Source organism: Telopea speciosissima, chromosome 10, assembly GCF_018873765.1.
Source record: "Telopea speciosissima isolate NSW1024214 ecotype Mountain lineage chromosome 10, Tspe_v1, whole genome shotgun sequence".
NCBI lineage: Eukaryota > Viridiplantae > Streptophyta > Magnoliopsida > Proteales > Proteaceae > Telopea > Telopea speciosissima.
Genome location: NC_057925.1, coordinates 14,473,112 through 14,485,242, shown reverse-complemented (window position 1 = coordinate 14,485,242; position 12,131 = coordinate 14,473,112). Strand labels below are relative to the sequence as shown.

The following is a 12,131-nucleotide window of genomic DNA, read 5'->3' as shown; positions in this document are numbered from 1 at the left end:
AATGCCTTATATGAATAATTGGAAAAATAGAGTATGGTCTGGATTGGCATGTCAAACTTCAAAGCCAAATTCAATCATATGCCTCCCATGCATTGGCACATCATCTTTTGTAATTTAGTTGCTCATGTGTTTTTAATTATTTTCCAAAAGTTTGAATTGTTAGCCAACTCCAAAGCAATTTTTTATAGAGCTCAAGCATGACATATGAGCAGAGGACCCTAGACCTCTCTACCTGTCCATCAAATTTGGACAATTTCTGATATGTCATGTGACAGATATTGACCCATATATAAGACCTCAGTAGTGGTGGAGGTGGAGGCTTTGGGAGAGGCCAACTCACTATAGAATTGATAATTAGCTTCATGAGTTGAAATAAGACTTGAGTATAGATAACAATGAACTTATTAAAACTACATTTTGTTTAGGTTGAAGAGTTAAGACTGCTCAGTTGCAATTCTACATTTCCCTTGTCAAAATGGTAGTATTTTGAGAGAAGGGGAGTTCACTAATAAGATGATATCAATATACCCACTATGGAAAAGGAGAAAAATGCCTTCAAACACAGTATTGCAGGATCCAGGTGATCCAATTCCAACCTGTATGTTTACTTCAAAGATCACTGATTAGTTATTGACGATCCAGTTTATGGAAGGAAAGAAGAAATTAAAGTTCAATGTAAACGAAATGAAATTATGTTCGAATCCTTTTACTGATCTTCCATATCTGAGTTTGAATTGAAATACATTTGAGCATGCACAGCCCTCAAGATCTTATTTGTCCCAAGGCCACAACTACATATCATATATTACCATAATTTTTTTTCTCATTATTTCTCTTTTATTTCTGTTTCAGCAAAAAGAATAGCTGAACTCAAGTTGCGGCTTTGATACGCTTAACAGGAGCACCCAGAGATGACAGGTATGCAGCATCAACTTTATCCATACCATTGAAAAGGTAACTGTAGGGTGGCATTTCTATGTACCTTCCAGAACCACTTACAACCTTGAGTTCACCATCTTCCCACACTACTTTTCCTCCGGCAATGGTCACTTCTACTTTTCCCTGTATTTTTAAAATAAGTTTAAAGCAATTTTGAAAAGGAATAGAAAAGATTACAGCAATGATTTTAGAAAATGGACAAGAGTTGGATCAGACAGACAAAAAGACAAACAGTCCGACTGCCCAGTCTGACAATCCAATTGGAATATTCAGTTTAAAGTATTGACCATTCTAGAGGGGGGAAAAAAGTCAGTGGTCCAACCCCTGTTGGATTCCATACTGGATTGAAGAATCCATTCTTATTAACAAAATTAATGCTTGTTGCAATATTACATGTATATACTTGTTAAGAAATTCAATAGCCCTGAAATGGGATACATAGGTCTCTTTAAAGTCAACTTGATTGAGACGAAAATTCATAAGCTTCATTCTAATGGCTAAAAAATATGTCAACAAAGAAGTACAGATATACCCAATGACCCAATGCTTTTTGTATGACAAATAAGTTCACAGTTCATCAATTTGTTTGATATTGAACAGTATATACTAGTAGTTGCAGTGCGAGATGAAAGAGGATTTGTGACTCTTGTCGAATCTATATTCACTTCTGTAATTTTGTTGCTAGGATCATACAACCACAGTGATTTTGGGGCATATGGTCCATTCAAAGGAAGGCTTATCCATTATATGGCACGGATAAAAAAACATAAATTTTCTGTCCAAATGCTGGTAGTGGAGTATAAATTCGGAATTCAGGTAAGTTCTATGAAAACCTTAACAGTTCATGATAGATATCAGTTATATATGACAATAACTGTAATACATGAAATTAATATGATCCATTCAAGAGGCAGGCTATCTAAGCTTAGATGGCCTAAAGCAAACCAGGATAAGCCGTAAGCAGAGATAAGCAGTTAACTGTTAGCAGCTGAGTATATGATTTAACAGTTTCCTGAATTATATTGCTGAACAGATAACCAATTCTTTGACAATATAAAAAATAAAAATTTTGTGATAAAATTACCTTCCCTTTCTTTCCTTCATAGACATTGGTGTCTGAGCATGTGTGGTGAGTGGCTGCACTTATTTCAAAGCTTGCATTGGGATTGAGAATGATTATATCAGCATCAGATCCAGCAAGTATTGCTCCCTTTCTAGGGTACATATTAAAAATCCGAGCACTGCCAAAATTTTCAGAAGTTATACTTTGGGAGGGAAGTTACACAAATAAAAATCAACTTCTTGTAAACCAGACTCTATGGAGCAAGAAACTAAAACTCATTTACAATGCAAGGAATTGTCTTCACATTTCCCAAATTCCTCTAGTCACCAATTTATCTCACTAAATCTAGAAGGCAGAAGAAAAAATAGTAGGTTACACAGGTAAGTAATTGACCATGAGACAGCTTAGAACTCCAGTGCCATATGGCCCATATCTTATATCCCTCAATTCTCCTCCTGGTAGATGAGGAGGTGGGCTATGGCCATTGTTGGTAAATCTCCTGACGAAAAAATAGGCCATGGGATGATTATAAGTACTGATCAAAGAATCAATACACTTTATTTCTTTGTGAGTGAGGGGGACCTGATATCCAGAAAGTATTTATCAGTGCCAGAATCATCTGTTCAGCCTGATTTCATGGAAGATTGATTTTGCAGCTGTGTATACCAATCGCAAAGCCTAGCCCTCTTCAGTTACACTGTATTATCATTTTACTAGATATAACCTACTTCTTTCAGTAACTCTACTAATATAGTGTCTTATACATAGAGAACCAGAAAATACCATTCAGTGCTTGTAATTCTGACATAGTCAGGAGGAGATATTAAGCCAGACTCCTGCATCAAAAGACATTATGAGAAGAAGACAGACCAGAGTCCCAAAAAAAAAAAAAAAAATTCCAGCCACTTTGTTTACTTGATACTAGTTACAAAATACATGGCAGCTTACCACCATAGTATCCCAGACCAAATGCATCCTTTCTTCAATACCTATGAATCTCAAGGATTATCACAAATATGAATCAAATAAACATTAGAGTGCAATTTATGTCCCATTGAATAACCCAGGACACTCGAAATAAATCAGTCCAATGTGATTACCGTTGACGCCATTTGGAATTTTTCGGAAGTCATCAATACCAATGGCTTTTTGTGTGGAACTGAATGAACAATGATCTGTTCCTACAACCTGCAAAGTGTTAAAAAATTTCAGTGATTAAATGGAACCTATTTTCTGTATCCATTCAGCTCACGGGATAAAATAGAACCAAAATTGTAAGACAACAAAAGGAAAACAAGAAAGATGAGGTAAAAATGAAAGACAGCCAACCAAGAGGCACAGTAATCCAGGTGAATAGTGGAGATCAAAAACACTAAGCTAGATATGGGATTTGCCAACAAGAGACGTAGAAGTAGAGCAACTAGATCAGGCAGATATGGTTGAGGTATGGTTGAGGTACAACTCATGCCAAGAAACACTCAGTGAGAATTTTGACAGGGTATGGGAATATTCAACCTGAAACCTGGATCAGGTCAATAATTTCCATGCTAGTGGTACTATATCTGGCTTAGATGTACGCTCGGATCCATCATATGATGAAGCCTATGTGAATTCAGTGCAAATGATCTATTTTTTATGTGGGCACTACAAGAAATAACACTCTTCAGTAGGTCTTTTGTTTTGACCTCTAAAGAATGTTACAGAAAGAGTGATTGGGTTCAGTAAGTTGGACAAAGTTATAGAATTGATCTTGCCAGCGGCACCCATCAAATTGAATTTTGGAATCAAATAGTGATGCTTATATATGTTATGTATGTCTCGAATTCTTGGACCCGTTTCAAAGAATGACCTGCTCCGACATTTTTGGTGGCGACCAGAATGGAACTTTTTTCTGAGATCTGTGATGGTAGCAGAGGGCCTATCGGAGCCCATCACTGATCTCGTTGGGGGTGTGGGGGCGAAGCCCCCGCGGTACGGTTCGACCCGACCTGATGGATTGACCCGGATCCGATGGAGGAGTATTTATGTTCCTTACCCGCTTTATTGTAAAGTGAGAGTAAGATTTGGGGTTTTCGTTCTAGGGTTTCTGAGAGAGAGCTGAAGCACCGATTTGGGTGTTCTTGAGAGTTCCATTGCAATTTTTCTCCGATTTGCATAGTGAACCAGCTTCGTCTTCGCCCGTGGATGTACCACACCATACTGGTGTGTGAACCACGTTATATCTCTGTGTTCTTTTGCTTTGTTCTTGTTTCTTTTTGTGATTTTGTTGGTGTTTGCTATAACAATATATTCTGTCAAATAGTATCAGTGCAAGCGGATGATATTTGGGCTTACAACTTAAGTTCGTAGTCTATAACTTTAGTAGAATACGGAAAGCATAAAACATTGGCATGACCAATGTTATGAGTAAGGCATCTTAATAACAGAAACTACCTTCAGTTTAAAAAACAACCCAATTTCTAAGCTATTAGAAAAAATAAGAATTTCAAGAAGCTGCATCTAGACGAAGCAGTTTCATGCAATGGATATGTAGAGCTTACAAGCTCATATTCTTTTTTCCTAAACCACATTCTTATCCATGTAGCATATGCAGGGAGGGGATGGGGAGAACAGTCAAGTCCAAAGATGAAAAAGAGACCTGCAAAACTCCCATTGATAGGGCAGCTTGAAGAGCTTTATCATGTCCTGATTTTCTTATTGGAGGACTCATGACAAACCTGAAAAAGCAAAGGTCACAGGATGGTTGGAATTGCTTTTTAAATTGAATACAAAAAAATTAAAGGAACTGAAAAGCATAAGGTTCTTGCTTTGCGGCAGTGGTGAAGTCAGGGTCAAAAATCCCCGATTCATCAAGTGCCAATCCAGCAGCAATTGGCTCTCCAATAACCCTTTGACCTGCAGTTTAGAATAATCGTTAAATGCAATTGCTTAAACCCACCATTAGTATACTGCAAATGCATTGGAGATTGTTTTGCAGCCATAGAATTAAAATATTAGCAATCAACTTGACTTGTAACAACAGATGGGCATGTAATGAATATTTATCACTAACAAGCATTTCTCCCTCTTTATATAGATACAGAAATGGATATAAGTAGATGAATGTATGTGTGTGTGTGTGTGTGCGTGTGTGAGAGAGAGAGAGAGAGAGGTAAAAAAATTTATTAATATAATAAAAAAGAGAATGGTGTTTCTCTCCATCTGTCCCACCTCCAATCCTCTGATCATTTTTTTCTTTGCTTTTTCTTTCTAAAAAGGAAGCGGGTCTTCTCAACCAGCATCAGAAAAATGTATTCCTCCATGTGCAGATACCTATGCCATGTGGCTTTTTTTCCCTTTTTAATTTAGAGAGAGAAAAACATTTTTATTAGCTCCAACAGAAACTTTAGTCAATCCCTCGATTACATTACTTGTTTCATTTGTCAATTACAGCACCTATATCATCTCTCCCCAGCCCCATTGTTGGTAACATTTTCTTCATTGGGCACAATTAAGATTCCAGTAGCTTATAATTGTGGATAGAACCTTTGAAGTCATATGCAATGGATCATAATTAAAAAGAAAAAAAAAAAGACTACCATGCATTACGTAGCTGGAAAATTTACATTTAAGCATCCATTTCAAAATAAATTGAGAAAAAATGTTTCAAAGAACCAGTGATATATCTAGTAAACTATAAATTAAGGCCATCGAATAAATTCAAGAGCAAGAACAGCTACTGAAAACATTTCAAACCTGCTTGTCGAGCTTTGGCTATCTCTTCCATTGCATCAATACTCATTACATGAACAATATAAACGGGTGTGTTCACGAAAGCTGCCAATCGAATGGCTCTAGCAGTTGCCTCTCCTTCCAGCTGCAAGACCAGTAACCTACTGAAATGTAAACTGTAATTGATACAAAGATAACTCTACAAACACACCCTAGACCAGCAAAACTCCAGTACATTCAGCACAATACAACTAAACTCTAATTTTTTTTTATCTTCTTACCCTACTTTTTTCATTAACATTATTTCTTTTATGCTTTTGGGTTGGATACTTCAACATGGTATCAGAGCCATCAAGCCCACGCTAATTTTATATATATATGGTCACCTAAAAGAGGGGCACACATGCAACATGTAATCCCACCCAAAAGTGGAAAAAATGTGACGGGGAGTATTGAGAAAAATAACACATCAGAAAACTCTAGGACCTTGGATGCCCTCGTATATCAGTTGAGCCTCTCCACTTAAAAGCTCAAGCTTATGGGTTGGATACTTCATCAAAAGCAACACAAACTACGAGAAACTGATAAGAAGAGCATATTCTTGTTACCACTGGAGGCCTAGAAAGTGCATGTCCTTCTGGACCAGTTATACCAAGATCAATCATCATTTGCTGTCCTTCAACAATAGCATCACCATTTTCTGCATGAACCATAGCCAAGGCACCAAGAGACTTGCATTTTATCAAGCCTTTCAATAGAACTTCATCATTGACCATATTACGCCCTTTGTAGGCGAGGAAAAACTTGAAAGAGTTGATACCTATGAATCATAATGCCATAAACAGTCATCAACATCACATGATATCTGATTGTAACCAATTCATGTTGAGCGACATGCTAACCTTTCTCCTTGACCATAATTTCCATCTCTTTTTCAACAGTCTCATCCCATTTTGTGATGGTTGTATGGAAACCATAATCCATGCATGATTTTTTTGCTTTTTTTGCAAAGGCTTCAAAACCAGCAGATAAACTCCCATTAATTGGTGGGACAAAGTTGATGTGCATTGTAGTTCCCCCTGCTAATGCACCAGCCTGACCATTGAAAAAGTCATCCACGTTCTGGATATCACCATACTCTGTCTCCAGGTGTGTGTGAGGATCAATTCCTCCTGTTACATCGGAAGAGAAAATTTTAATTTTCATAATCAATCAATGTTAAATTATTATCTTTACATGATCTACTATTTATTCTGGGAATGTACATAAGGGGTCAAATACAGATAAGAGGCGAATAAATTTCAGAAAAGAAGACACTCAAGTTTGCAAAGGAACTGAACTCAAGGTATCTTCCCAGCCTTCACATTCTGAGTTTGAAATGTGCAAGTTTTGGGACTCAGCATGTACTTGTTAATATATCCACCAGGAAAAAGACACTACCAAAATCAAAACAAATGGTAAACCTAACCAATTTATGTACCGCACTTGTTCTATAAAACCAGATCAGAAGATCATAATAGCTGTTCAGGATAAAGATCTAAAGAGCAGAATTTCGTTTGACTGAGCTAATGTCCTCTCGCCTAACAGCTTTTTCAATGGTCAAAACTTCAGTCCCTTCTAAACCATGGATGTATGTTGCCTGGGTGTTGGAATAACTGCTTCTAAACATTCACCTGCCCAATTTGAGCACTCATCCTAAAAACGTCATACATTCCATGAACCAAAAATATGAATACTAATACCAATATCAATAACATTATCAATATAATAATAAATAAAGTAATAAAATAATTACAATGAAGATGATGCCGAGCACAAGAAAATAATTCGCAAAGGTCTTTAAATTATAACCATGAGCATGACTCCAAAACACATGTCCAACTTTGACAACTCTGAAACATTTTTGGAAATGGCCTTTTTAAATAATATCAGGTAAATGCTCTATCTATACCATATCTTATTGAAGATTTTAGAATTTGAAAACCACAATACACTTGATTCCTTGTATACCAAAAGTTTGAAATTTCACCTGGCATAACATACTTCCCAGAGGCATCAATCACTTTAACATCATCTCCAACCTGTGGGAAACAATTAAGTACTTCAAATACATATCAATCCCCCATATGTTCTAACATTAGGTAATGAATTCTCCAAAAACATTAGAGTAGAATAATCATCCAAGGAAGAGATAAGCATATAGTTGATCCACAGTTACCTGACATAGCATATCTGAAGATAAGCATATACTAGCCAGATGAAGAAATAGGTGGAATTGTATAAATGGATCTAGAGGCTTCAAGTAGTTTGACTATATTGGTTCTTAAGTTACAAGTCAGTCATTGTTAAAAGATAAACCTAAGTTCATTGGATGAAGGGAGAGCAAGACTGGAGATCATTTAAAGACCTAAGATTGAGATAGCATGAGTAGCATTAATCTAAGAAAATAGTTTTTGTTAAAGGTTTCTATTTTCTAAATGCTGCTGTTGATTTAAGGCATGATTACCATGCCATAAAAAAATACAACAAACTCAACCGAACAAAGCTTAATCCCATCCCAACTATTTGACTTCAGAGACATGATTCCACTCCACACTTGTGCAATCATTTGTCCTTGTTGCACAAATCACAAACCATCCATTAACCTTTCCATCAGCTTGTCTCCTTTGACACTTTAGCTTAGATCCTAAAAGTGCATTGCTTTCTAGTTCTATCCTTCCTGGTCCTACAGCTCATCCATCTTGGCAATACCAATACTATGTATGTCTTGTTTCTTGATAGGTCATGCCTCATTCTCTTAAGGAATTGGTCAAATGTTATTTTGGCTTACAAAGTCTTCGTACCAAGGTTATTTTGTCAATAGTCTTCCTACCATAGTTGTCATGTCGTCACGGCGATCCAAGTCGGTGGAGGGGTGTCATGTCGATATATCGACATATCGCCATGACGATCATATTGACCATGTTTTATTTTTTTTTTTCTCTATTTTTAATGTCATTTAGTATACTATAATATATAGCCTATAACATACAAAATTAACATGAAAGTGTACTACTAATACTATGATTTAATTCATGAAAGTGTAATATCCATTAGTGTATATGAAATCATGGATTATCAAATAATTGATAGCAATAGTCTTGCTGATAATAAAATTGAAAAATCTTGAGAGTTGAGATATGATTCATATGAAAGTGACTACAAAAGTAACAAAACAAAAAAACAATTACAAGAACGTAATTTATATTGAGTGAATAAAGCTAATAAACAACCCATCTAAATTAAAAAAAAAATAATTTGCTGATGTGAATATGTGATTGTGTATTAGTCAATAGTGTATTAGTGTTTTCTGTTTGATGTTTTTTTTATTTTTTTATGTTAAGGAAAAAACATTAAAATAAAAAATGGTTAAAAAAAATTATTGTTAAAAAATTAAGTTTTATAATTTGAAACAACAATGTCGCCCGATATGGTCATATGTCGTGGTATGGTGTCCATGGCGGCGCCATGGCGACGACATGGAGGCCATATCGGACGATATTCTTACATCATCCATATCGATGGTCGATATGCCTACTTCTCCAGCAATATGACGTCATGGCGTTGATATGGCGACGCCATGACAACTATGCTTCCTACCAATTGGAATTTGTCAATCTCACAACAGTCCAGAGGCACTTCTCCACTTTCACTCTTAAACTTCGATTCTATGGGGAGATCCTCTCGATATCCCTTTCCTCCAGAAGGTGAGTAACAAAATTTGTCACCCTTATATGATCCTTGTTTATAAACTCCCAATAAAAATGAAAAATAAAAAACTGACAAATCGCTGCTTGTCTTAAACCTCTCTTCTTTTTATTTTTTTTTTGTAAAGCAATCATTTGTAATTCTAGCTTGCAATTATCCCCTTTCTACCCTCCTTAATCAAAACTATGTTGTCAGGAATCAATACAACAAAAGGTCCTCCTCATGTATATGCTTATAGAACTCACATAGCCAACAGAGAGGGATGGGCTCATCAATCCAAACCCCCTGATGTAGGCCTGTTCTGTTGGAACTTCTCCTGCCACCGGTCCATTTTTACTAAATTTTGACAGAAAACATTTTAAGAACCTATTTATTGGTTGCCCACTCTATATGTTTTTTAAGTTTTATGACAACAAACAGAAAATAAATTAGGCACACTGTAGTCCCTTCTAATCTGAATGAACAAAATACAGAGAGATTAGATTCCCAAATACCCAGCCATGCTGTATCCTTATTGCTAAATGGACTAGATTCCACCTTTTGATCATTGGAAACCAAAAGGACTATCTAAAACTTATGAAGTTGACTAATAACTCATCATGTGCAAATCTCAGAACTGTTAATTGAGCACCAATTATCAAGACCTGATGATGAACATACAAGATTAAATGTACTACTCCTACATAATATCGACAAATTCCGATATTATGGGCATGCCAGTAAGCCAAAAGAAGAATTGCAGTTAGCATCCACTCAAAGTAACCGAAATCCAAAATTTCCACATCAGATTATCTCAACTAGGAAAACAACTAAGATTAAAAATATATGATTTGTTATCATAAACATAGTTTATTTTACTATTCAAAATGTTTCATAGTATAAGCCATCAAAACAGAACAATATCATACTTTGATATTAGGCTGAACGGAGACAATAATCCCATCCTCAACATAAACATCTGCGATTTCCTGATGATGAGCGTTTACAACAATTCCTCCTTTGATCAATAGCTTCGAAGATAATGAACCACACTCCAACTCTCCATATGCCGCAGGAGAAAACTGCAAATTATATTCCACTAATCTAGTTAACATCTAGAACATAAAACCAAAAAAAAAAGAAAAAAAGATTTCAATCTAAAGTACTAGAATTAAGGTACAAATCTCATTATGCTTACCCCTGCTACTTGTTCTGATCCAGACAATGGGAAAATGGCGAGGAGACAAAGTAAAACAGAGCAGAGGTTATTTAGCTGAACTGTGAAGCGCGAAGATATCGATCTTCGCACTTCGGGTATCGAACATGGAAGAATGAAATGAAGCTTCGCCATTAGAGGTCTGAGCAGAGAATCAAAAGTGTTCTATTTGATCTCTCTCTCTCACTCACTCACTCACTCCCCCAATTTATAGTTTTTTGAACTTTGGATTTTTCCCGGGAATCTGTTTTGCCAAGTAAGATGAGAGTAAGACAACTTAATATAGTCTAGTAGCAACACACGTGGACGACGTAGCCGCGAAATGTAATATTTCTTTGAAGAAAAGGGTAAATTGGGAAATTCAATGATTATTCAAGGCTGATGGGGACGTCAAGATTCGTGGTGGGACCGTGAGATTCTATTAATCTTGGTTTAACATTACGTGTCCACGTGCTATTGGTATAAATAATTCAAGCGTCTTCAATGTAAGGGAAAAAGATGCAAGGGTATTTCTGTAAATACAGGTTCTTACTATTATTCCTTGAATATCTTAAGTAATCGGTATTGGTCTCGATATCGTTACGGATCGGTCTGTATCGATTTAAATCGGATGATTTTACCTTTACTTTTGGAGAAATTTTTTTCAACAAATTTTCCCTTATTTCATACCGTTACACTGATATAAAATCGAGCATGTATTAATATCATCCTTTTCTGATATCGATATAGTTACACTGACATAAAATCGAGCATGTACTAGTATCGTCCTTGATCTATGCCGATAACGATTTACTTAAACTATGTCTGCTTCTATAAATGTTATTTGTTAAAGAAAAACATATAATAAGGCTATGTTTGGAAATCAAGACATGAAGAGAGATAGACACATAAATCAATCATTGTGTCATCATGATTTTTATCTCATTATGTTTATCTTATATTTTCTTTTCTTGACTTTTAAACATAGGGCAAAAGTTGGATCATGGATGATGCTGCTTTACCTTCTTTATAATCAAAATGAAGCTTGATACAAGGATAGTCGTTGGCGCGGCTCGCTTGAGGCTAATCCAGTACAGCCTAACCCCTAGGAGGTTTCAAGTGAATCTGGATTCTATACAATGAGGAGATCACCAATAAGTGTCCAATGAGGCATCCAACGGCTAGGTAAGCTGAGACACATCCCAACACGTGCCCAACCAGCCCGACCGTTAGATGCTCATTGGATACTCACTAGGCGATGAACTCACTGGAGAGGATCCCGGTCCGTTTCAAGTTTGAAATCTCATGTTCCTTATCCAGTTTAGAATCTCAACAACAAAAAAGAAAAAAAAAAAAAACCAAATCCATGATATGGAGAATCCTGACATAATCACTTTCATGTGAGACAATATTTTTTCTGAAGACAAATATAACCCTAAACCTTAGTAAATTTTTAGAAAAGGACTTTGATTGTGTCACCCCTGTGGTCATATCAAG

General features: G+C 36.1%; 1 protein-coding gene across 1 annotated transcript; it reads right to left on the bottom strand.

Moving 5' to 3' along the window:
- Positions 1-690: 690 nt before the first annotated feature.
- LOC122641641 (dihydropyrimidinase-like) lies at positions 691-10,812 on the bottom strand. The gene is made up of 13 exons (XM_043834926.1): positions 10,638-10,812; positions 10,369-10,521; positions 7,743-7,794; positions 6,616-6,885; positions 6,322-6,533; positions 5,738-5,858; positions 4,810-4,897; positions 4,641-4,719; positions 3,103-3,190; positions 2,951-2,991; positions 2,786-2,838; positions 2,024-2,180; positions 691-1,062 (listed from the first exon to the last, which is right to left on the bottom strand). Exons 1-13 carry the CDS (start codon positions 10,788-10,790, stop codon positions 871-873), a joined length of 1,659 nt encoding a protein of 552 aa, XP_043690861.1. The 5' UTR covers positions 10,791-10,812; the 3' UTR covers positions 691-870.
- Positions 10,813-12,131: the final 1,319 nt, after the last annotated feature.

Coding starts and splice junctions, on each gene's coding strand:
- LOC122641641 (XM_043834926.1), bottom strand. CDS start 10,790: ATGGCGAAGCTTCATTTCATTCTTCCATGTTCGATACCCGAAGTGCGA. Junction 7,795..10,368: donor CCGTTCAGCCTAATATCAAA/GTATGATATTGT, acceptor TGTTTCCCACAG/GTTGGAGATGATGTTAAAGT. Junction 6,534..6,615: donor AATTATGGTCAAGGAGAAAG/GTTAGCATGTCG, acceptor TATGATTCATAG/GTATCAACTCTTTCAAGTTT.